Here is a 27876-nt window from a genome sequence, read left to right as displayed (position 1 = left end):
TTTGTCCTTGAAACATTTTATTGAAATATCATTTATAAAGGACTTCATGCTCTCCTTCATGCTCTCCTTACTTCTTACTATTTATCTACCAATGACTTCATGCTCTCCTTACTTCTTACTATTTTTCTACTCATCACCATATTCTTTCCTTACTGCTTTGAATGCCCTGCCCACTTCCCTTTACTCCTCCTCCACTGTGACCAATCAAGCCAGAAGTAGAAAAGAGCAGGCGCTCTGAACTATCCAACCAGGAACAAGACTATACTGCCACTACTACTGCAACTCAGTAGACAGAACTCCTGACAGTCAGTGTTCTGTCTGGGAGTGTTCAGAGTCAGTGTTCTGTCTGGGAGTGTTCAGAGTCAGTGTTCTGTCTGGGAGTGTTCAGAGTCAGTGTTCTGTCTGGGAGTGTTCAGAGTCAGTGTTCTGTCTGGGAGTGTTCAGAGTCAGTGTTCTGTCTGGGAGTGTTCAGAGTCAGTGTTCTTTCTGTGAGCGTTCCAGTGTTCCACCATGGTTCTGAACATTCCAGGTGTGGTTGCCATGGCAGTGTTCTATCTGCTGGTCCTGGGGACAGGTTTGTGGGCAGCACGGAGGTCCAGGGCTATGGAGAAGAAAAGCACGGGAGACAAGACAGAGATAACCTTACTGGGAGACAGGAATATCGGCCTGCTTGTGGGAATATTCACCATGACTGGTAGGTGAGGTGTGGCCATGTCTTTAGATCTGTGTAATGCTTTACAACTATTCTCACTATTACTGTATTCATGCTGTACCTTTACAACTATACTCACTATTACTGTATTCACACTGTACTGCACCTTTACAACTATACTCACTATTACTGTATTCACACTGTATCTTTACAACTATACTCACTATTACTGTATTCACACTGTACTGCGCCTTTACAACTATACTCACTATTACTGTATTCACACTGTACCTTTACAACTATACTCACTATTACTGTATTCACACTGTATCTTTACAACTATACTCACTATTACTGTATTCACACTGTACCTTTACAACTATACTCACTATTACTGTATTCACACTGTATCTTTACAACTATACTCACTATTACTGTATTCACACTGTATCTTTACAACTATACTCACTATTACTGTATTCATACTGTATCTTTACAACTATACTCACTATTACTGTATTCATACTGTACTGTACCTTTACAACTATACTCACTATTACTGTATTCACACTGTATCTTTACAACTATACTCACTATTACTGTATTCACACTGTACCTTTACAACTATACTCGCTATTACTGTATTCACACTGTACCTTTACAACTATACTCACTATTACTGTATTCACACTGTATCTTTACAACTATACTCACTATTACTGTATTCACACTGTACTGTACCTTTACAACTATACTCACTATTACTGTATTCACACTGTATCTTTACAACTATACTCACTATTACTGTATTCACACTGTACCTTTACAACTATACTCACTATTACTGTATTCACACTGTACCTTTACAACTATACTCACTATTACTGTATTCACACTGAACCTTTACAACTATACTCACTATTACTGTATTCACACTGTATCTTTACAACTATACTCCCTATTACTGTATTCACACTGTACCTTTACAACTATACTCACTATTACTGGATTCACACTGTATCTTTACAACTATACTCACTATTACTGTATTCACACTGTACCTTTACAACTATACTCACTATTACTGTATTCACACTGAACCTTTACAACTATACTCACTATTACTGTATTCACACTGTATCTTTACAACTATACTCCCTATTACTGTATTCACACTGTACTGCACCTTTACAACTATACTCACTATTACTGTATCCACACTGTACTGTAGAGACAGTATAGATCATTCCTTACCTTTGGACAAACAGTGTGTGTGTGTGTGTGTGTGTGTGTGTGTGTGTGTGTGTGTGTGTGTGTATGTGTATGTGTATGTGTGTGTGTGTGTGTGTGTGTGCGTGTGTGTGTGTGTGTGTATGTGTTTGTGTATGTGTGTGTGTGTGTGTGTGTGTGTGTCCTGCAGCTACGTGGGTTGGAGGAGGCTTTATCGTAGGGATAGCAGAGGTTGTCTATAACCCTAACCTGGGTCTGGTCTGGGCTTTCATGCCCCTACAGAGCTCCGTCTCCTTCATCATCGGTAAGATGCGCACACACACACACACAAAGTTTAATATTTCACAATCAGAAATAATCATTGAAAAATGTAAGAATATCAAAGTTTCCAATATTTAAAGTGGCGGGACATTGTTGTGCTGAAACACACATCCCAGTCTGTAGTTTTTAACTGACCTTCAATTCATTCAAATATTGTACACACCAAACCTTATCGGCTTGTTATTGGTGCACTGTTTATTTTATCTCTCTCCCTCTCTTCCTCTCCCTCCTCTCTCTCTCTCCCTCTTCACCCCCCCCTCTCTCACCCTCCTCTCCCTCTCACCCCCTCTCTCCCTCTTCTCCCCTCCCTCCCTCCCTACCCTCTCTCTCTCACTCCCCCTCTCTCTCCCTCTTTTCTCACTTCCCCCTCTCTCTCCACCCCCTCCCTCTCTCCCCCTCTCTCTCTGTCCACCCCCTCCCTCTCCCCCTCTTACTCCCTCCCCTCTCTCCCCCTCTCTCTCTCACTCCCCCCCTCTCTCTCTCCCTCCTCTCTCTCTCCACCCCTCACTCCCCCTTTCTCTCTGTCCACCCCCTCCCTCTCCCCTTCTCTCTCTCACTCCCCCTGTCTCTCTCACTCCCCCTGTCTCTCTCACTCCCTCCCCTCTCTTCCCCCTCCCTCCTCTCTCTCCCCCTCTCACTCCCCTCACTCTCTCTCACTCCCCCTCTCTCTCTCACTCCCCCTCTCTCCCTCCTCTCCCCCTCTCTCTCCCCCCTCTCCCCCTCTCTCCGCCCTCCCCTCTCCCCCCTCTCTCTCCCTCTTTTATCTCAGGTGGTATATTCTTTGCCAAGCCGATGAGGGAGAAGAAGTATGTTACTATGATGGATCCCTTCCAGATCAAGTATGGGAGAGTAGTGAGTGGAGCTCTGGTGTTCCCTGCCCTTGTAATGGATGCACTGTGGGTCGCCTGCACACTCGTCGGACTAGGTAATATGTACAACAAAACAACAGCAACAAACAAACAACTGTTTCAAAACACACAACACACATAATCACTTGTAAACACAAAAGTACAAAATCATTCGCTGCACACAAAACACACACATACACAGAGTCCAGTTGAATCTCAACCGCAGGTCACTGTCTGGTGTTCCAAAGCAGGAGCCACATTCCTCCCTGTTTCAAACAACTTAGATGAACAGACACAAAAAACACACAATCATTCAGCCTCTAGCCAGTCTTGGACACCATTACATCTCTGTTAAAGTGTGTCAAGTCACTGGATCCATTCATAATGACACCCTATTCTCTATATATTCCCAATGGGCCCCGGTCCAAAGTAATGCTCTATATAAGGGAGAGGGTACCATTGTAGACACAGCCATTCTTTCCTGATGGACCTGTCAGGTTTGTCTTTATGTAGGTTAAACTCTTTAATTCACCCTTATTTTACCAGGTAAGTTGACTGAGAACACGTTCTCATTTGCAGCAACGACCTGGGGAATAGTTACAGGGGAGAGGAGGGGGATGAATGAGCCAATTGTAAACTGGGGATTATTAGGTGACTGTGATGGTTTGAGGGCCAGATTGGGAATTTAGCCAGGACACCGGGGTTAACACCCCTACTCTTACGATAAGTGCCATGGGATCTTTAATGACCACAGAGAGTCAGGACACCCGTTTAACGTCCCATCCGAAAGACACCCTACACAGGGCAATGTCCCCAATCACTGCCCTGGGGGATTGGGATATTTTTTTTTAGACCAGAGGAAAGAGTGCTTCCTACTGGCCCTCCAACACCACTTCCAGCAGCATCTGTTGTCCCATCCAGGAACTGACCAGGACCAACCCCGCTTAGTTTCAGAAGCAAGCCAGCAGTGGTATGCAGGGTGGTATGCTGCTGGCACAAGTTGGTGAGATGCTGGACCCAGGTCGGTTCTAGATAGAGTAACCTGGGGAATAGTTACACAACGCCCCAGCTTGGTGAGATGCTGGACCCAGGTCGGTTCAAGATAGAGTAACCTGGGGAATAGTTACACAACGCCCCAGCTTGGTGAGATGCTGGACCCAGGTCGGTTCTAGATAGAGTAACCTGGGGAATAACCAACGCCCCAGCTTGGTGAGATGCTGGAAGGTAGATAGAGTAACCTGGGGAATAGTTACAACGCCCCAGCTTGGTGAGATGCTGGACCCAGGTCGGTTCTAGATAGAGTAACCTGGGGAATAGTTACACAACGCCCCAGCTTGGTGAGATGCTGGACCCAGGTCGGTTCTAGATAGAGTAACCTGGGGAATAGTTACACAACGCCCCAGCTTGGTGAGATGCTGGACCCAGGTCGGTTCTAGATAGAGTAACCTGGGGAATAGTTACACAACGCCCCAGCTTGGTGAGATGCTGGACCCAGGTCGGTTCTAGATAGAGTAACCTGGGGAATAGTTACACAACGCCCCAGCTTGGTGAGATGCAGGTTTGTTCTAGATGGAGTAATTTGATCAGGGAGGGGAAACAGGTCAGGTGGGTTTTTTAATAACCACTTGTTGAAACTCATGCACATTCTAGCTGGCATGTGAAGAATGTTGTTTGTTACTTCAAGCCCGCAGGGCTCTTCACACTTCCAGTACAACGGCGAGGGACCAACTCAGTTTAACCTGATTTTACAGTTTTTAATCTGTGGTGCCACAAAACTGTGTTAGCCCGCTGAGCTAAAAGTGTGTGTGTGTGTGCTGCAGGTGGCACCATGAGTGTGATTTTGGACCTGCCCTACTCCTACTCTGTGGGGATTTCTGCAGTGGTGGCCATCATCTACACTCTACTGGGAGGACTCTACTCTGTAGCCTACACCGACGTCATCCAGCTCATCCTCATCTTCTTCAGTCTGGTGAGTGACAGGCGGCCATTTTCAATCCAATCCAGTCTGGTGAGTGACAAGCGGCCATTTTCAATCCAATCCAGTCTGGTGAGTGACAGGCGGCCGTTTTGAATCCAATCCAGTCTGGTGAGTGACAGGCGGCCATTTTGAATCCAATCCAGTCTGGTGAGTGACAGGCGGCCGTTTGAATCCAATCCAGTCTGGTGAGTGACAGGCGGCCATTTTGAATCTAAACCAGTCCGGTGAGGGACAGGCGGCCAATTTGAAGCTAAACCGGTCTGGTGAGGGACAGGCGGCCATTTTGAATCTAAACCAGTCCGGTGAGGGACAGGCGGCCAATTTGAATCCAATCCAGTCTGGTGAGGGACAGGCGGCCATTTTGAATCTAAACCAGTCTGGTGACTGTAAGGCCGTGGAAACATTGTCCAAGTATTTTGGATGGAGCGAACACCTAGGAGTGATCTGTTGTCAGATGATTGACAACGGAGATAATTGCCCAACAAAAAACACACAAACGGTCTTAACGGATGGAACTCATCTGAACATAGTTGACTATGGATGTACTTTTGATGGACGAAAACATAAAATGAACATTATCATACACAATTTAATGTATGTTCATGTGTCTCATTGTGGCTGCACCCGAAGACAGGAGTTAATCATTTTTAATTTGGTCTTTTCTGTCTCTGCTGCCAGTGGCTGTGTGTCCCGTTCCTCATGGTCAACCCAGTGGTGGGTGACATCACCCAGACAGCCTTCAACCACACCCACCAGGCCCCCTGGCTGGGACACATGGAGAAGGGGAAGGTCTTCAAGTGGGTTGATGACTTCTTATTGGTGGTGAGATCAACTGATTCATTGATGGATGGACGGATGATTCATTTGTTAATGTGTTAAATAAGTCAAGTAAGTTAGATAAGGATGGAATAAGCATTTGATAAGTTAAACATATGCATAATCCTCTACATTACAGTCATATCACCAGTCTCTCCTCTCCTCTACATTACAGTCATATCACCAGTCTCTCTCCTCTCCTCTACATTACAGTCATATCAACAGTCTCTCTCCTCTCCTCTACATTACAGTCATATCACCAGTCTCTCTCCTCTCCTCTACATTACAGTCATATCACCAGTCTCTCCTCTCCTCTACATTACAGTCATATCACCAGTCTCTCTCCTCTCCTCTCCATTACAGTCATATCACCAGTCTCTCTCCTCTCCTCTATCATACAGTCATATCACCAGTCTCTACATTACAGTCATATCACCAGTCTCTACATTACAGTCATATCACCAGTCTCTACATTACAGTCATATCACCAGTCTCTCCTCTCCTCTCCTCTACATTACAGTCATATCACCAGTCTCTCTCCTCTCCTCTACATTACAGTCATATCACCAGTCTCTCTCCTCTCCTCTAAATTACAGTCATATCACCAGTCTCTCTCCTCTCCTCTACATTACAGTCATATCACCAGTCTCTCTCCTCTCCTCTACATTACAGTCATATCACCAGTCTCTAGTCTCCTCTACATTACAGTCATATCACCAGTCTCTCCTCTCCTCTACATTACAGGCATATCACCAGTCTCTAGTCTCCTCTACATTACAGTCATATCACCATTCTCTCTAGTCTCCTCTACATTACAGTCATATCACCAGTCTCTACATTACATTCATTTCACCAGTCTCTCTCCTCTCCTCTACATTACAGTCATATCACCAGTCTCTCCTCTCCTCTACATTACAGTCATTTCACCAGTCTCTCTCCTCTCCTCTACATTACAGTCATATCACCAGTCTCTCTCCTCTCCTCTACATTACAGTCATATCACCAGTCTCTCCTCTCCTCTACATTACAGTCATATCACCAGTCTCTCTCCTCTCCTCTACATTACAGTCATATCACCAGTCTCTCTCTCTCCTCTACATTACAGTCATATCACCAGTCTCTCCTCTCCTCTACATTACAGTCATATCACCAGTCTCTCTCCTCTCCTCTACATTACAGTCATATCACCAGTCTCTCCTCTCCTCTACATTACAGTCATATCACCAGTCTCTACATTACAGTCATATCACCAGTCTCTCCTCTCCTCTACATTACAGTCATATCACCAGTCTCTCTCCTCTCCTCTACATTACAGTCATATCACCAGTCTCTCTCCTCTCCTCTACATTACAGTCATATCACCAGTCTCTAGTCTCCTCTACATTACAGTCATATCACCAGTCTCTCCTCTCCTCTACATTACAGTCATATCACCAGTCTCTAGTCTCCTCTACATTACAGTCATATCACCAGTCTCTCTAGTCTCCTCTACATTACAGTCATATCACCAGTCTCTACATTACATTCATTTCACCAGTCTCTCTCCTCTCCTCTACATTACAGTCATATCACCAGTCTCTCTCCTCTCCTCTACATTACAGTCATATCACCAGTCTCTCCTCTCCTCTACATTACAGTCATATCACCAGTCTCTCTCCTCTCCTCTACATTACAGTCATATCACCAGTCTCTCTCCTCTCCTCTACATTACAGTCATATCACCAGTCTCTCTCCTCTCCTCTACATTACAGTCATATCAGCAGTCTCTCATCTCCTCTACATTACAGTCATATCACCAGTCTCTCCTCTCCTCTACATTACAGTCATATCACCAGTCTCTACATTACAGTCATATCACCAGTCTCTCCTCTCCTCTACATTACAGTCATATCACCAGTCTCTACATTACAGTCATATCACCAGTCTCTCTCCTCTCCTCTACATTACAGTCATATCACCCGTCTCTACTCTCCTCTACATTACAGTCATATCACCAGTCTCTCCTCTCCTCTACATTACAGTCATATCACCAGTCTCTCTCCTCTCCTCTACATTACAGTCATATCACCAGTCTCTACATTACAGTCATATCACCAGTCTCTCTCCTCTCCTCTACATTACAGTCATATCACCAGTCTCTAGTCTCCTCTACATTACAGTCATATCACCAGTCTCTCCTCTCCTCTACATTACAGTCATATCACCAGTCTCTACATTACAGTCATATCACCAGTCTCTCTCCTCTCCTCTACATTACAGTCATATCACCAGTCTCTACATTACAGTCATATCACCAGTCTCTCTCTCTCTTACAGTCTACATTACAGTCATTACAGTCATATCACCAGTCTCTCCTCTCCTCTACATTACAGTCATATCACCAGTCTCTCTCTCTCCTCTACATTACAGTCATATCACCAGTCTCTCTCCTCTCCTCTAGATTACAGTCATATCACCAGTCTCTCTCTCCTCTAGATTACAGTCATATCACATTACAGTCATATCACCAGTCTCTACATTACAGTCATATCACCAGTCTCTCTCTCTCCTCTACATTACAGTCATATCACCAGTCTCTCCTCTCCTCTACATTACAGTCATATCACCAGTCTGTCCTCTCCTCTACATTACAGTCATATCACCAGTCTCTACATTACAGTCATATCACCAGTCTCTACTCCTCTATTTACAGTCATATCACCAGTCTCTCTCCTCTCCTCTAGATTACAGTCATATCACCAGTCTCTCTCCTCTCCTCTCCATTACAGTCATATCACCAGTCTCTACATTACAGTCATATCACCAGTCTCTCCTCTCCTCTACATTACAGTCATATCACCAGTCTCTCCTCTCCTCTACATTACAGTCATATCACCAGTCTCTCTAGTCTCCTCTACATTACAGTCATATCACCAGTCTCTCTCATCTACATTACAGTCATATCACCAGTCTCTCTCCTCTCCTCTACATTACAGTCATATCACCAGTCTCTCTCCTCTCCTCTACATTACAGTCATATCACCAGTCTCTCTCCTCTCCTCTACATTACAGTCATATCACCAGTCTCTCTCTCCTCTCATTACAGTCATATCATTACAGTCATATCACCAGTCTCTCCTCTCCTCTACATTACAGTCATATCACCAGTCTGTCCTCTCCTCTACATTACAGTCATATCACCAGTCTCTAGTCTCCTCTACATTACAGTCATATCACCAGTCTCTCTCCTCTCCTCTAGATTACAGTCATATCACCAGTCTCTCTCCTCTCCTCTCCATTACAGTCATATCACCAGTCTCTACATTACAGTCATATCACCAGTCTCTCCTCTCCTCTACATTACAGTCATATCACCAGTCTCTAGTCTCCTCTACATTACAGTCATATCACCAGTCTCTCTAGTCTCCTCTACATTATAGTCATATCACCAGTCTCTACATTACATTCATTTCACCAGTCTCTCTCCTCTCCTCTACATTACAGTCATATCACCAGTCTCTCTCCTCTCCTCTACATTACAGTCATATCACCAGTCTCTCTCCTCTCCTCTACATTACAGTCATATCACCAGTCTCTCTCCTCTCCTCTACATTACAGTCATATCAGCAGTCTCTCATCTCCTCTACATTACAGTCATATCACCAGTCTCTCCTCTCCTCTACATTACAGTCATATCACCAGTCTCTACATTACAGTCATATCACCAGTCTCTCCTCTCCTCTACATTACAGTCATATCACCAGTCTCTACATTACAGTCATATCACCAGTCTCTCTCCTCTCCTCTACATTACAGTCATATCACCAGTCTCTACTCTCCTCTACATTACAGTCATATCACCAGTCTCTCCTCTCCTCTACATTACAGTCATATCACCAGTCTCTCTCCTCTCCTCTACATTACAGTCATATCACCAGTCTCTCTCCTCTCCTCTACATTACAGTCATATCACCAGTCTCTAGTCTCCTCTACATTACAGTCATATCACCAGTCTCTCCTCTCCTCTACATTACAGTCATATCACCAGTCTCTACATTACAGTCATATCACCAGTCTCTCTCCTCTCCTCTACATTACAGTCATATCACCAGTCTCTCCTCTCCTCTACATTACAGTCATATCACCAGTCTCTCTCCTCTCCTCTCCATTACAGTCATATCACCAGTCTCTACATTACAGTCATATCACCAGTCTCTCTCCTCTCCTCTACATTACAGTCATATCACCAGTCTCTCCTCTCCTCTACATTACAGTCATATCACCAGTCTCTCTCCTCTCCTCTACATTACAGTCATATCACCAGTCTCTCTCCTCTCCTCTAGATTACAGTCATATCACCAGTCTCTCTCCTCTCCTCTCCATTACAGTCATATCACCAGTCTCTACATTACAGTCATATCACCAGTCTCTCTCCTCTCCTCTACATTACAGTCATATCACCAGTCTCTCCTCTCCTCTACATTACAGTCATATCACCAGTCTGTCCTCTCCTCTACATTACAGTCATATCACCAGTCTCTAGTCTCCTCTACATTACAGTCATATCACCAGTCTCTCTCCTCTCCTCTAGATTACAGTCATATCACCAGTCTCTCTCCTCTCCTCTCCATTACAGTCATATCACCAGTCTCTACATTACAGTCATATCACCAGTCTCTCCTCTCCTCTACATTACAGTCATATCACCAGTCTCTAGTCATATCACTCTAGTCACCAGTCTTACAGTCATAGTCTCTAGTCTACATTACAGTCATATCACCAGTCTCTCTAGTCTCCTCTACATTACAGTCATATCACCAGTCTCTAGTCTCCTCTACATTACAGTCATATCACCAGTCTCTCCAGTCTCCTCTACATTACAGTCATATCACCAGTCTCTAGTCTCCTCTACATTACAGTCATATCACCAGTCTCTAGTCTCCTCTACATTACAGTCATATCACCAGTCTCTCTCCTCTCCTCTACATTACAGTCATGTCAACAGTCTCTAGTCTCCTCTACATTACAGTCATATCACCAGTCTCTAGTCTCCTCTACATTACAGTCATGTCACCAGTCTCTAGTCTCCTCTACATTACAGTCATATCACCAGTCTCTCTCCTCTCCTCTACATTACAGTCATGTCACCAGTCTCTAGTCTCCTCTACATTACAGTCATATCACCAGTCTCTCTCCTCTCCTCTACATTACAGTCATATCACCAGTCTCTCTCCTCTCCTCTACATTACAGTCATATCACCAGTCTCTAGTCTCCTCTACATTACAGTCATTTTCACCAGTCTCTCTCCTCTCCTCTACATTACAGTCATATCACCAGTGTCTCCTCTCCTCTACATTACAGTCATATCACCAGTCTCTAGTCTCCTCTACATTACAGTCATGTCACCAGTCTCTAGTCTCCTCTACATTACAGTCATGTCACCAGTCTCTAATCTCCTCTACATTACAGTCATATCACCAGTCTCTAGTCTCCTCTACATTACAGTCATGTCACCAGTCTCTAGTCTCCTCTACATTACAGTCATATCACCAGTCTCTCTCCTCTCCTCTACATTACAGTCATATCACCAGTCTCTAGTCTCCTCTACATTACAGTCATATCACCAGTCTCTCCTCTCCTCTACATTACAGTCATATCACCAGTCTCTCTCCTCTCCTCTACATTACAGTCATATCACCAGTCTCTCTCCTCTCCTCTACATTACAGTCATATCACCAGTCTCTAGTCTCCTCTACATTACAGTCATTTTCACCAGTCTCTCCTCTCCTCTACATTACAGTCATATCACCAGTCTCTAGTCTCCTCTACATTACAGTCATATCACCAGTCTCTAGTCTCCTCTACATTACAGTCATACCAGTCTCTCTCTCCTCTACATTACAGTCATATCACCAGTCTCTCATATCACCAGTCTCTAGTCTCCTCTACATTACAGTCATCTCTATCATTACAGTCAGTCTCTCTCCTCTCCTCTACATTACAGTCATATCAGTCTCAGTCTCTCTCTCTCTCCTCTACATTACAGTCATATCACCAGTCTCTCCTCTCCTCTACATTACAGTCATATCACCAGTCTCTCTCCTCTCCTCTACATTACAGTCATATCACCAGTCTCTCTCCTCTCCTCTACATTACAGTCATATCACCAGTCTCTCTCCTCTCCTCTACATTACAGTCATATCACCAGTCTCTCTCCTCTCCTCTACATTACAGTCATATCACCAGTCTCTAGTCTCCTCTACATTACAGTCATATCACTACTCTTCTATCTTCCAACCATTTATTTTCTCTACTGCTCAAAACTCTTTGCTCCACCTTGATAAGGAGGAATCAATATGCAATACACTCGTTCATTACAAATTGAGTCAAAACTTTGAGTGAAGTTCAGTTGTGTAATAGCAAAAGAGACTCAACAGCTGAATCCCTTTACCGTTGGAATGGCAGCACACTCTCACATCCTATCAAAGCTCCCCCCTCTCATACCATGAGATATTCAAGTATTTTTCCACTAACATGACACAGCACTTTCCACAGACGCTTTCACCCTCATTAAGGACATGGTCTTGTGTTAACCATGACCCAGGAGTTTCTACAATCTCAACCAGTGTTGACACCATCTTATCAAATCAAATCAAATCAAATTTATTTATATAGCCCTTCGTACATCAGCTGATATCTCAAAGTGCCGTACAGAAACCCAGCCTAAAACCCCAAACAGCAAGCACTGCAGGTGTAGAAGCACGGTGGCTAGGAAAAACTCCTTAGAAAGGCCAAAACCTAGGAAGAAACCTAGAGAGGAACCAGGCTATGTGGGGTGGCCAGTCCTTTTCTGGCTGTGCCGGGTGGAGATTATAACAGAACATGGCCAAGATGTTCAAATGTTCATAAATGACCAGCATGGTCGAATAATAATAAGGCAGAACAGTTGAAACTGGAGCAGCAGCACAGTCAGATGGACTGGGGACAGCAAGGAGTCATCATGTCAGGTAGTCCTGGGGCATGGTCCTAGGGCTCAGGTCCTCTGAGAGAAAGAAAGAAAGAGAGAATTTGAGAGAGCATATGTGGGGTGGCCAGTCCTCTTCTGGCTCTGTCGGGTGGAGATTATAACAGAACATGGCCAAGATGTTCAAATGTTCATAAATGACCAGCATGTTCGAATAATAATAAGGCAGGACAGTTGAAACTGGAGCAGCAGCATGGCCGGGTGGACTGGGGACAGCAAGGAGTCATCATGTCAGGTAGTCCTGGGGCATGGTCCTAGGGCTTAGGTCCTCAGAGAGAGAGAAAGAAGGAGAGAATTAGAGAACGCACACTTAGATTCACACAGGACACCGAATAGGACAGGAGAAGTACTCCAGATATAACAAACTGACCCTAGCCCCCCCGACACATAAACTACTGCAGCATAAATACTGGAGGCTGAGACAGGAGGGGTCAGGAGACACTGTGGCCCCATCTGAGGACACCCCCGGACAGGGCCAAAAGGGAAGGATATAACCCCACCCACTTTGCCAAAGCACAGCCCCCACACCACTAGAGGGATATCTTCAACCACCAACTTACCATCCTGAGACAAGGCTGAGTATAGCCCACAAAGATCTCCGCCACGGCACAACCCAAGGGGTGGGCGCCAACCCAGACAGGATGACCACAACAGTGAATCCACCCACTCAGGTGACGCACCCCCTCCAGGGACGGCATGAGAGAGCCCCAGTAAGCCAGTGACTCAGCCCCTGTAAAAGGGTTAGAGGCAGAGAATCCCAGTGGAAAGAGGGGAACCGGCCAGGCAGAGACAGCACTGGCGGTTCGTTGCTCCAGAGCCTTTTCCGTTCACCTTCCCACTCCTGGGCCAGACTACACTCAATCATATGACCCACTGAAGAGATGAGTCTTCAGTAAAGACTTAAAGGTTGAGACCGAGTTTGCGTCTCTGACATGGGTAGGCAGACCGTTCCATAAAAATGGAGCTCTATAGGAGAAAGCCCTGCCTCCAGCTGTTTGCTTAGAAATTCTAGGGACAATTAGGAGGCCTGCGTCTTGTGACCGTAGCGTACGTGTAGGTATGTACGGCAGGACCAAATCAGAGAGATAGGTAGGAGCAAGCCCATGTAATGCTTTGTAGGTTAGCAGTAAAACCTTGAAATCAGCCCTTGCCTTGACAAGAAGCCAGTGTAGGCTAGCACTGGAGTAATATGATCAAATTTTGTGGTTCTAGTCAGGATTCTAGCAGCCGTATTTAGCACTAACTGAAGTTTATTTAGTGCTTTATCCGGGTAGCCGGAAAGTAGAGCATTGCAGTAGTCTAACCTAGAAGTGACAAAAGCATGGATAAATTTTTCTGCATAATTTTTGGACAGAAAGTTTCTGATTTTTGCAATGTTACATAGATGGAAAAAAGCTGTCCTTGAAATGGTCTTGATATCTTGTTGTTGTTAGGCCATGCAGCCTATCTGTGGTTTCCAGTCTCAAACTTTCTAACAGACAGTCCCCCCAAAAACCACAAACAGCCCTTTACTCGACCTTACCATGACTCTACAATACAAAAAACATCCTGGAGACTCAAGGCCTCATTCTACTTCTCCTTAAACCACACAAACATAACTTATTAATGTAAGTCATTTAGCAGGGACTCTTATCCAGAGGGACTTACAGGAGCCGTAAGGGCTAAGTGCCTTGCTCAAGGGCACCTCGGCAGATTTATCACCTAGTCTGCTCAGGGATTCAAACCTTAACCGCGAGGCTACCTGCCACCATTTCACAATCTAACAACCGCCTTTATGTTCTTGTCATCCTCCTTGTCATCTTCCCTTTCTCCTCTGTCTCCTTATCCTCCCCCGCCTCTTCTGCCTCCCCTCCTCTTCTGCCTCCCCTCCTCCCTTTCTTCTCCATCCTCTCCTCTTCTCCCTCATCTCCTCCCTCTCTCCTCCCCCCTCTCCTCAGGCGTTGGGTAGCTTGTCTTTCCAGTGTTTCCACCAGAGGACGCTTTCGGCCTCTTCCTCGTTTAACGCCCAGGTCACCTGCTTCGCAGCTGCTGCCATGGTCCTCATCCTGGGGATCCCCTCTGTCCTGGTCGGGGCTGTGGCCGCTTCCACAGGTAATAAAGTACAAAAAGGTTTTCCAATCCCGGAGCGGATGTGGTGAATCATCTGTTGTTGTGCCCTTGTGCAAGGCACTTAAACCCTTATTGCTCCAGGGGTGTCAGTAAATTGGTCGTCTCTGACCCCAACTCTCCGCCGGTGTCTCAGGGGGGAGTTGGGATATGTAGATAAAAACACATTTTATGTTTTATTTCACCTTTATTTAACCAGGTAGGCTAGTTGAGAACACCTTTATTTAACCAGGTAGGCTAGTTGAGAACAAGTTCTCATTTACAACTGCGACCTGACCAAGATAAAGCAAAGCAGTGCAACACAAACAACAACAGAGTTACACATGGAAAAAAAAAAACATACAGTCAATAATACAATAGAAAAAGTCTGTATACAGTGAGTGCAAATGAGGTAAGATAAGGGAGGTAAGGCAATAAATAGGCCATAGTGGCGAAATAATTACAATATATTACAATATAGCAATTAAACATATGTTCTCTTGTTCAAGAATAACAGACAAATATAAGCACCTCCAAGTTAATATTATTAAAGGGGATATAAAGTTTCAGAGAAGTTTCAGAGAAGAAGAGTTGTGTGTCGTTGACTGGTTTGTCTGGTTTGTCTGTTATCTGATGTCCGTATACTGCTCCTATCATCTACCTCACATCTTGAACCATAACACCCCAGTCTAGTGGCAGTGTCCTGGTGTCGTGGCTAGAGTGCATGTTTGTTATTACTCTCTGTGGAGCACGAGATCCCTTGAATACATCTGGTTTCCCTGCAGCTCGCATGAGCTGATTGCAAAATGAAAGAATTTAAATAACTCATACACAGCGTACTTGTGTTTATGCTTTTAGACTTCATCAAAGTGTGATTGTCAAAATGACCAAACTTTATTGACACTTCCTGGTGTGTCTCCAGACTGGAACCTGACATCGTACGGGTCTCCGTCTCCGTATGAGCGCAACGAGACAGGATTGGTGCTCCCCATCGCCCTGCAGCACCTGGCTCCGCCCTACGTGTCCGTCATCGGCATCGGGGCCATCGCCGCCGCAGTGATGTCATCCGTGGACTCTGGCCTGCTCAGCTCCGCCTCCATGTTCTCCTCCAACATCTACAAGAACATCATCAGGAAGCAGGTGAAGAGTTGGGTGCAGGCTTTCGTTCTATCCCATCACTTACACCTCGTTCTAATAAATCGGTGTGTGACTAGATACTCAATACAGTAGAGGTGACTTAAGGAATTTAGGTCTGTTTTCGCAGACACAGATTAATTAACCTACTAGTCCAGAACTGAAACACATTCTCAATGGAGATTATCCATTATGTTCATTAGTCCTGTTCTAGGTCATAGGTCATTTATCAGAAAATCACCACTAAATGCATAAATAAGTGTTTTTCCCCAATTTCATCCATTTTTGGGACATTGGCAAGACATTTGTCAATTCACATTTGAAAACATTGCATTTGGTTCTATAGTGTAATAGCATTTTTGGGACATATAGCCTAACTCCGTGCTCCCTCTTGTGACTTATCTGAGTATTACACCACAGGGCTGTTCAAGCTCTTCTGACTTGGATAATTATAACTGCTGTGCCTCCATCTTTGCTCTGTCCTGACCACTGTGCCTCCATCTTGGATCTGTCCAGCCCACTGTGCCTCCATCTTTGATTTGTCCTGACCACTGTGCCTCCATCTTTGATTTGTCCTGACCACTGTGCCTCCATCTTGTGTCTATCTCTCCTCTAGGCCTCAGACAGGGAGATACAGTGGGTGATCCGTGTGTCGGTGGTGGTGGTGGGACTGTGTGGGATGGCCCTCACTCTCCTCCACAACAGTACCTATGCCCTGTGGATCCTTGCGTCTGATCTCGCCTACACCATCATCTTCCCTCAGCTCATCTGCGTCCTCTTCTTCCAGGTGTGTAACATGCAGAGGTGATATTGTGTGTGTGTAACATGCAGAGGTGATATTGTGTGTGTAGGCCTTATCTTTTCCCTGCATCACAAACATGGTGGTGAGTCACTAGCCTGAGTGCCAGTCTGTTTGTGATGTCGTCATGCCAACTCACTCATCATCATGCCAAATGGTCGGCTTGACAACTACAGCAATGGAGATGGCAAGAGCACAAACTGGCCCTAGCCACAAAGCGTCTCAGAGTAGAAGTGCTGATCTAGGATCAGGCCCCAACCTGTCCATATCATCTTATTCATTATGATCAGGTCCCAACCTGTCCATATCTAAATCATTATGATCTAGGATCAGGTTCCAACCTGTCCATATCATCTCATTCATTATGAACTAAAAGGCTAAACTGATCCTAGATCAGAACTCTTACTCAGAGAGGCTTTGTGGATACAGGCCCAGGTTATAATTCGTCTGGCTACCCAGAGTCCTTGCTCCAGCCAAACGCTAGGCCACACCCACAGATGTTTATTCTCCACAATGAGTCTTGATCTGAGTACCTCCCCGATTCTTCACCGAATGTGAACACATTCAGGGCCGTCTGATTGGTCCAGAAACCAATGGGTTGGACCAGAACCAAAACACATGTGGGTAAAACAGCGGTTTGAAAATGTGTAATTGGCTTTGATACTCTGATTAGTTATTTTACTGCTGCTCTTTAATTATTTGTTACTTTTATTTCTTTACTTTAAAAACAAAACTGCATTATTGGTTAAAAGTTCTTAGGGCTGCAATCCCGTTAACGGGATTGATATGACGACAGCCAGTGAAAGTGCAGGGCGCCAAATTCAAACAACAGAAATCTCATAATTAAAATTCCTCAAACATACAAATATTTCACACCATTTTAAAGATACACTTCTTCTTAATCCCACCACAGTGTCCGATTTCAAAAAGGCTTTACAGCGAAAGCACCACAAACGATTATGTTAGGTCACCTCAAAATAACATAAAAACTGTAATTTTTCCAGCCAAAGACAGGAGTCAAAAAAATCAGAAATAGAGATACAATTAATCACTAACCTTTGATGATCTTCATCAGATGACACTCATAGGACTTCATGTTACACAATACATGCATGTTTTGTTCCATAAAGTTCATATTTATATCCAAAAACCTCAGTTTACATTGGCACCATGTTCAGAAATGCCTCTAAAATATCCAGAGAAATTGCAGAGAGCCACATCAAATAACAGAAATACTCATCATAAACTTTGATGAAAGATACATGTTTTACATAGAATTAAAGATAAAACTTGTTCTTAACGCAACCGCTATGTCAGATTTCAAAAAAGCTTTACGGCAAAAGTACAATATTCAATAATCTGAGAACAGCGTTCAGCCACCAAAGTCAGCCATACAGTTACCCGCCAAATTGTGGAGTCAACAAAAGTCATAAATAGCATTATAAATCTACACTTACCTTTGCAGATCTTCATCGGAATGCACTCCCAGGACTCCCACTTCCACAAGAAATGTTCGTTTTGTTCAGTAATGTCCATCATTTATGTCCAAATAGCTACTTTTGTTAGCGCGTTTAGTAAAAAGTCAAGAAGCGAGGTCACTAAAAGCAGACGAAATGTCAAAAAGTTCCGTAACAGTCAGTAGAAACATGTCAAACGATGTATAGAATCAATCTTTAGGATGTTTTTAACATAAATCTTCAATAATGTTCCTCCCGGAGAATTCCATTGTCTTCAGAAGTTTGATGGAACAGAGCTCCCTCTCACATGAACGTGCATGGTCAGCTCATGATAGACCTTACTCGTTCCCCTCTCCTTCGCCCCCACTTCACAGTAAAAGCATCGGACAAGGTTCTAAAGACAGTTGACATCGAGTGGAAGCCATAGGAAGTGCAAACTGACCCATATCCCACTGTGTATTCAATAGGGGACGAGTTGAAAACCTACAAACCTCAGATTTCCCACTTCCTGGTTGGATTTTTTTCTTAGGTTTTTGCCTGCCATATGATTTCTGTAATACTCACAGACATCATTCAAACAGTTTTAGAAACTTCAGAGTGTTTTCTATCCAATACTAATAATAATATGCATATATTAGCAACTGGTCCTGAGGAGCAGGAAGTTTACTCTGGGCACCTTTTCATCCAAGCTACTCAATACTGCCCCTGCAGTAAGTAAGCATTTCAATGTATTCGGCGCATGTGACAAATACAATTTGATTTGATCCAATCGCTGATGACCCTGTTTTGCACAATGCCCCTCGTTGCCCCTCGTCCCCACAAACGACTTCAACGATGGCAATGAAACTAAAGTATGTAGGAAACGACAGAGCAGAAAAATAAGTTAGTGTGAGTCATCAGGCTAGGCTAGAATATCACTTCTTCAAAACAAATCTCTTCATCTTCCAACAGGTCTCCAACGGCTATGGAGCCGTGGTGGGATACCTCGTAGGGGGCCTGATGAGACTCCTCTGTGGGGAGCCCATCTTCAACCTCGCCCCTGTCCTCCACTTCCCTGGATGCACCCTGGAGGACGGCGTCTACGTCCAGCACTCCCCCATCAGGACCATATGTATGCTTCTGGCCCTGGCGGCCATCTTGGGTTTCTCCTGGCTGGCTCAGCTGATGTTCAATAAGGTCTGGTTGCCCGAGAGGTGGGATGTGTTCCAGGTGAAGTTCCAGACTTTGCCACTTGGTGGTGCCAGGGAGATGAAAGAGAAGGAGGAGGATGGTGCAGTCTCTGAGCCAATGCTTGACACCACAAAGTGTTAAAATTTTGATCTACCTACTTACACAGGCCGGTTTCCCAGACACTTCCCTGGACTACAAAGCACTTTGTTTGATTTTTTTTTGGTGCATATTTTTTGTTTATTGGACACGATAGAGAAAGGAAAGATCTATTGAACATCCAAATCATTCTAATGAAGGCTATTTAAAATCGATTGTGTAGCTCAATTAAGTTACTTATATGATTTGAACATAAAATGTGAAAAAGGCTGTAACATCGGTACCAACAACTTGCATTGGATTTGTTCCACAAAAGCATGGATTGCGGTAGTACCTTGTCCATAGGCTGATTACAGGGTAAGGCAATCAATCCTATTATGTCATTTGGGTGAACTCTCTCTTTAGTCTAGGAGTAGGCTTAATGATCTGTGTCTGGGAAACTTCATTACCTCATCCCCACCAGATTATTATTATTATTATACTAGGAGGGGAGGGTTACCTAGTTACCTACATCCCCACCTAGAGGTGGGTTACCTCATCCCCCATTAGCCATTATACCTCAGTCCCCACCAGATTACCTCATACCCACCAGATTACCTCATACCCCATTAGATGACTATCTACCAGATGGGCTACTCCCCACAGATGACCTATCCCCACCAGATGACCTCATCCCCACCAGATACCTCATCCCCACCAGATGACCTCAGGATGGGGGGGTATATCCCCACCAGATGACCTCATCCCCACCAGATGACCTCATACCCACCAGATGACCTCATACCCACCAGATGACCTCATACCCACCCCAGATTACCTCATACTACCCACCAGATAGGACCTCATACCCACCAGATTACCTGATACCCACCAGATTACCTCATCCCCATCTAGTAGGGGGCTAACCGGAGCCATTAAGGGGGTGAAACTAAGATCCCTCTTATCTAGTAGGTTATTTAGGGGGGCATATAGCCTACCTACCCCATTATACTGAGTGATGGGGGACCTTATACTAGTAGCTACTACCCCATTGTATATACACTTTGATATAAACAATTTCTCTACCTATTCAGTAGGGTCATGGGAATTGATACAAGCCTTATATGTGAAAATGTCTCTTTTTCTCAATTTGGGGGGTATAACTGTTTTTTTACCTTCACATTATAAGACTAGTAGGGGGTATGATTCAGCGTCACCCATTAGAACTAGTAGGCTCACTAGGGGGGTAGGGGGTATACTACCCCATTATACTAGTAGGGAGGGGGTATACTACCCCATTATACTAGTAGGGGGGGTATACTACCCCATTATACTAGGAGGGTATACTACCCCATTATACTAGGAGAGGGAGGGTATACTACCCCATTATACTAGTAGGGAGGGGTATACTACCCCATTATACTAGTAGGGGGGGTATACTACCCCATTATACTAGTAGGGGGGGTATACTACCCCATTATACTAGTAGGGGGGGTATACTACCCCATTATACTAGTAGGGGGGGTATACTACCCCATTATACTAGGAGGGGGGAGTATACTACCCCATTATACTAGTAGGGAGGGGTATACTACCCCATTATACTAGTAGGGGGGTGTATACTACCCCATTATACTAGTAGGTGGGTATACTACCCCATTATACTAGTAGGGGGGGTATACTACCCCATTATACTAGTAGGGGGGCATACTACCCCATTATACTAGTAGGGGGTATACTACCCCATTATACTAGGGGGTAGGGGGGTATACTACCCCATTATACTAGGAGGGGGGTATACTTATACCCCATTATACTAGTAGGGGGGTATACTACCCCATTATACTAGTAGGGGGGTATACTACCCCATTATACTAGTAGGGGGGGTATACTACCCCATTATACTAGTAGGGGGGGTATACTACCCCATTATACAAGGTAGGGGGGTATACTACCCCATTATATTAGGAGGGGGGGGTATACTACCCCATTATACTAGTAGGGAAGGGTATACTACCCCATTATACTAGTAGGGGGGTATACTACCCCATTATACTAGTAGGGGGGTATACTACCCCATTATACTAGTAGGGGGGTATACTACCCCATTATACTAGTAGGGGGGTATACTACCCCATTATACTAGTAGGGGGGTATACTACCCCATTATACTAGTAGGGGGGTATACTACCCCATTATACTAGGAGGGGGGGTATACTACCCCATTATACTAGTAGGGGGGGTATACTACCCCATTATACTAGTAGGGGGGGTATACTACCCCATTATACTAGGAGGGGGAGGGTATACTACCCCATTATACTAGTAGGGAGGGGTATACTACCCCATTATACTAGTAGGGGGGGTATACTACCCCATTATACTAGTAGGGGGGTATACTACCCCATTATACTAGTAGGAGGGGTATACTACCCCATTAGACTAGTGGGGGGGTATACTACCCCATTATACTAGGAGGGGTAGGGGGGGGTATACTACCCCATTATACTAGGAGGGGTATACTACCCCCCATTATACTAGTAGGGGGGGGGTATACTACCCCATTATACTAGTGGGGGTATACTACCCCATTATACTACCCCATTATACTAGTAGGGGGGGTATACTACCCCATTATACTAGTAGGGAGGGGTATACTACCCCATTATACTAGTAGGGGGGTATATACTACCCCATTATACTAGTAGGGGGGGGGGTATACTACCCCATTATACTAGTAGGGGGTATACTACCCCATTATACTAGTAGGGGGTATACTACCCCATTATACTAGTAGGGGGTATACATACTACCCCATTATACTAGGAGGGGGTATACTACCCCATTATACTAGGAGGGGGTATACTACCCCATTATATTAGTAGGAGGGGTATACTACCCCATTATACTAGTAGGGGGGGGTATACTACCCCATTATACTAGGAGGGGGGTATACTACCCCATTATACTAGTAGGGGGGTATACTACCCCATTATACTAGTAGGAGGGGTATACTACCCCATTAGACTAGTGGGGGGGGTATACTACCCCATTATACTAGTAGGGGGGTATACTACCCCATTATACTAGTAGGGGGGTATACTACCCCATTATACTAGTAGGGGGGGTATACTACCCCATTATACTAGTAGGGGGTATACTACCCCATTATACTAGTAGGGGGGGTATACTACCCCATTATACTAGTAGGGGGGTATACTACCCCATTATACTAGTGGGGGGGGTATACTACCCCATTATACTAGTAGGGGGGGGTATACTACCCCATTATACTAGTAGGGGGGTATACTACCCCATTATACTAGTAGGGGGGATATACTACCCCATTATACTTGTAGGGGGGTATACTACCCCATTATACTAGTAGGAGGGGTATACTACCCCATTAAACTAGTAGGAAGGGTATACTACCCCATTAAACTAGTAGGAGGGGTATACTACCCCATTAAACTAGTAGGTGGGGTATACTACCCCATTATACTAGTAGGTGGGTATACTACCCCATTATACTAGTAGGGGGGGTATACTACCCCATTATACTAGTGGGGGGTATACTACCCCATCATACTAGGAGGGGGGGTATACTACCCCATTATACTAGTAGGGGGGTATACTACCCCATTATACTAGTAGGGGGTATACTACCCCATTATACTAGTAGGGGGTATACTACCCCATTATACTAGTAGGGGGGGGGTATACTACCCCATTATACTAGGAGGGGGTATATACTACCCCATTATACTAGTAGGGGGTATACTACCCCATTATACTAGTAGGGGGGTATACTACCCCATTATATACTACCCCATTATACTAGGAGGGGGGGTATACTACCCCATTATACTAGTAGGGGGGGTATACTACCCCATTATACTAGTAGGGGGGTATACTACCCCATTATACTAGTAGGGGGTATACTACCCCATTATACTATTAGGAGGCGTATATTACCCCATTAGACTAGTAGGAGGGGTATACTACTCCATTATACTAGTAGGGGGGGTATACTACCCCATTAAACTAGGAGGGGGGTATACTACCCCATTATACTAGGAGGGAGGTATACTACCCCATTATACTAGTAGGGGGGTATACTACCCCATTATACTAGTAGGGGGGTATACTACCCCATTATACTTGTAGGGGGCTATACTACCCCATTATACTAGTAGGAGGGGTATACTACCCCATTAGACTAGTGGGGGGGTATACTACCCCAGTATACTAGTAGGGGGGTATACTACCCCATTATACTAGTAGGGGGGGTATACTACCCCATTATACTAGTGGGAGGGGTATACTACCCCATTATACTAGTAGGAGGGGTATACTACCCCATTATACTAGTGGGAGGGGTATACTACCACATTAAACTAGTAGGAAGGGTATACTACCCCATTAAACTAGTAGGTGGGGTATACTACCCCATTAAACTAGTAGGTGGGGTATACTACCCCATTATACTAGTAGGTGGGTATACTACCCCATTATACTAGTAGGGGGGGTATACTACCCCATTATACTTGTAGGGGGGTATACTACCCCATTATACTAGTAGGAGGGGTATATTACCCCATTAGACTAGTAGGAGGGGTATACTACTCCATTATACTAGTAGGGGGGGTATACTACCCCATTAAACTAGTAGGGGGGTATACTACCCCATTATACTAGGAGGGAGGTATACTACCCCATTATACTAGTAGGGGGGTATATTATACCCCCCATTATACTAGTAGGGGGTATACTACCCCATTATACTAGTAGGGGGGTATACTACCCCATTATACTAGTAGGGGGGGTATACTACCCCATTATACTAGTAGGGGGTATACTACCCCATTATACTAGTAGGGGGTATACTACCCCATTATACTAGTTATACTACCCCATTATACTAGTAGGGGGGGTATACCATTATACTATACTACCCCATTATACTAGGGGGGTATACTACCCCATTATACTAGTAGGGGGGGGTATACTACCCCATTATACTTATATACTACCCCATTATACTAGGGGGGGTATACTACCCCATTATACTAGTAGGGGGTATACTACCCCATTATACTAGTAGGGGGGGTATACTACCCCATTATACTAGTAGGGGGGTATACTACCCCATTATACTAGTAGGGGGGGGTATACTACCCCATTATACTAGTAGGGGGTATACTACCCCATTATACTAGTAGGGGGTATACTACCCCATTATACTAGTAGGGGGTATACTACCCCATTATACTAGGGGGGGGTATACTACCCCATTATACTAGTAGGGGGTATACTACATTATACTAGTAGGGGGGTATACTACCCCATTATACTAGGAGGGGGTATACTACCCCATTATACTAGTAGGGGGGGTATACTACCCCATTATACTAATAGGGGGGGTATACTACCCCATTATACTTGTAGGGGGGTATACTACCCCATTATACTTGTAGGGGGGTATACTACCCCATTATACTAGTAGGAGGGGTATACTACCCATTATACTAGTAGGGGGGGTATACTACCCCATTATACTAGTAGGGGGGTATACTACCCCATTATACTAGTAGGAGGGGTATACTACCCCATTAGACTAGTGGGGGGTATACTACCCCATTATACTAGGAGGGGGGTATACTACCCCATTATACTAGTAGGGGGGTATACTACCCCATTATATTAGGAGGGGGGTATACTACCCCATTATACTAGGAGGGAGGGTTACTTTGCTACTTTGCAAACTTTTACTCATTCCATCCAACCTGTAATCCCCAGGCTCAGACTACAAAAACAGCCTGGATCAAATGAGAGTAATGTGCCATACAAACTCATCACATCTCAGCTACGGGCCCTAAACTATTTCTCAGACTTGGCCGGTTTAATATTATATTTCTCACTCCTAAAGCTGCAGTTATAAATTAACTTCTTACTGACAGTCAGATAGATGTGATCAGTTTAACAGAGACCTGGTATTACTGACAGTCAGATAGGTAAGATGAGATATTTAAGTGCCTTTGAACAGGGGTATGGTAGTAGGTGTCAGGCACACCAGTTTGAGGGTCAATGAGGGTGAATGGGTGAATGAGATATTTAAGTGCCTTTGAACAGGGGTATGGTAGTAGGTGTCAGGCACACCGTTGTGAGGGTCAAAGAGGGTGAATGGGTAGATGAGATATTTAAGTGCCTTTGAACAGGGGTATGGTAGTAGGTGTCAGGCGAACTGCAACGCTGTTAGAAGACACCAACATAGTATATGGAATGAAATATCCCTCAACTGGGATACAGACATAAAATAAGTAGCTATTAGGCCTATTTATTAATCAAATCCATGGAAATTCAATCTCAATCAATTCAATTCCAAAGGAAAACCTCGAGCTGGAAACATATTATAAAACCAACAATTATAAATCAACAGAAATACTAAGTCATTTACTGATATATATTTAGCCTAGGTACACACCATCTCTAAATCTGGTACCAGGATTCGATAACTAGGAGCGCTCATGTTTATGGTGTTTCCGATGAAGAAAAGTGCCTAGTTCCAAATAGAACTCAGAATACTGACTCCAAACACGGAATCCGTTTCCGGTTGTCCGCGGTTTCCGGTTGTCCGCGGATTCCGGTTGTCCGCGGTTTCCGGTTGTCCGCGGTTTCCGGTTGTCAGCGGTTTCCGGTTGTCAGCGGTTTCCGGTTGTCAGCGGTTTCCGGTTGTCAGCGGTTTCCGGTTGTCCGCGGTTTCCGGTTGTCCACGGTTTCCGGTTGTCCGCGGTTTCCGCGGTTTCCGTCAGCGGTTTCCGGTTGTCAGCGGTTTCCGGTTGTCAGCGGTTTCCGGTTGTCGCGGTTTCCGGTTGTCCGCGGTTTCCGGTTGTCCGCGGTTTCCGGTTGTCCACGCGCGTGTCACCAAAATGTCATGAAAGGCGCACAGCCGAAATGTTCAAAGGGACTTTGGCTGTCCCTTTGAATGGTGTAGATCCTTTTTGGTAAACGATTCATCCAGGACTCAGTGGCCAACTGCAAGCATTGCAAAGCAATCACTAGCCTGTTTATCAGTTGAGTGGCTGTGTGGTCCCAAATCTGGGATTTACAGGGCTCTTTTCCAAGTTTAAAATGATAAACATTCAACATTGGCCATGCTGTCAATGAAGCATGATTTGTGCCACACTCAAAACAATTTAACTCAGAACTGTGAAAACTTGACTTCAGTGAGTTGAAGACAACTGGCAAAGTTGGGAGAAAATAAACAATCTAGGAATGAACCATGTAGGACTTGCATCACGTACAACCACAGGGCCTGTATTCGTAGAGCGTCTCAGAGTTAGGAGCGCTGGTCTAGTATCAGTTTTGAACCATGTAGGACTTGCATCACGTAGACCACAGGGCCTGTATTCGTAGAGCGTCTCAGAGTTAGGAGCGCTGGTCTAGTATCAGTTTTGCTCTTTTTGATGACAACTAATGGATAAGGGGGGCTAACTAATGGATAAGGGGGACTAACTAATGGATAAGGGGGACTAACTAATGGATAAGGGGGACTAACTAATGGATAAGGGGGACTAACTAATGGATAAGGGGGACTAACTAATGGATAAGGGGGACTAACTAATGGATAAGGGGGGACTAACTAATGGATAAGGGGGGACTAACTAATGGATAAGGGGGGACTTGATCCTAGATCAGCGATCCTAACTCTGAAACGCTTCGACTTCCCTGCAGTTTGGTGGGAGTATGACACATGAGATATTCTCTGCTGGCCACATAACTATGTTGCACCAAAGGCTTAGTGCAGTACTGCATCAGCCCGTCAGCTAGATACATGACCCAGACACAAACCGCACAATTGGGCCAGCGTCGCCCGGGTTAGGATTTGGCCGTGGTCGGCTATCATTGCAAATAGGAATTTGTTTTTAACCGACTTGCCTAGTAAATATATATATATATAAAAAAAAAATATATATATATATAAATATATAAATAAATATAAATATATAAATATGTAAATAAATATATAAATATAAATATAAATATATATGTAAATAAATATACATATATATATAAATATATATAAATAAATATAAATATAAATATATTTAAATAAAAAGACAGTTTGGGACAAACAGTCCAAACAATCCGACCTGGGTTCAAATAGTATTTGACATCTTTAAAATACTTTGAGTGTTTGTTTTAGCCTGCCTGGAGTGGCAGAGAAGGGTTTGCACTTTTGAGGACTTTTCTATTGGTTCCAATGCAACAGGCAAACATATTTCAACTGGAACGTGAACCCAGGTC

At 44.4% G+C, this 27876-nt stretch overlaps 1 protein-coding gene across 1 annotated transcript; it reads left to right on the top strand.

The window, feature by feature from the left end:
* The first annotated feature begins 264 nt into the window (after positions 1-264).
* LOC112236540 (high-affinity choline transporter 1-like) lies at positions 265-19865 on the top strand. The gene is made up of 9 exons (XM_042314852.1): positions 265-694; positions 2073-2186; positions 2973-3128; positions 4872-5020; positions 5708-5851; positions 14787-14940; positions 15857-16074; positions 16685-16855; positions 19276-19865. The coding sequence occupies exons 1-9, from the start codon at positions 511-513 to the stop codon at positions 19633-19635; spliced, it is 1650 nt and encodes a 549-aa protein (XP_042170786.1). The 5' UTR covers positions 265-510; the 3' UTR covers positions 19636-19865.
* The last annotated feature ends 8011 nt before the right edge of the window (positions 19866-27876 follow it).

Source organism: Oncorhynchus tshawytscha, unplaced genomic scaffold, assembly GCF_018296145.1.
Source record: "Oncorhynchus tshawytscha isolate Ot180627B unplaced genomic scaffold, Otsh_v2.0 Un_contig_1244_pilon_pilon, whole genome shotgun sequence".
NCBI lineage: Eukaryota > Metazoa > Chordata > Actinopteri > Salmoniformes > Salmonidae > Oncorhynchus > Oncorhynchus tshawytscha.
This window is presented reverse-complemented; position numbering and strand designations above follow the sequence as displayed.

What these genes read in the sequence shown, in the direction of transcription:
- LOC112236540 (XM_042314852.1), top strand. Translation starts at nt 511, where the DNA reads ATGGTTCTGAACATTCCAGGTGTGGTTGCCATGGCAGTGTTCTATCTG. An exon ending in GGGAATATTCACCATGACTG is followed by an intron (nt 695 to 2,072) that starts GTAGGTGAGGTG and finishes TGTGTCCTGCAG; the next exon opens with CTACGTGGGTTGGAGGAGGC. An exon ending in CTGCACACTCGTCGGACTAG is followed by an intron (nt 3,129 to 4,871) that starts GTAATATGTACA and finishes TGTGTGCTGCAG; the next exon opens with GTGGCACCATGAGTGTGATT.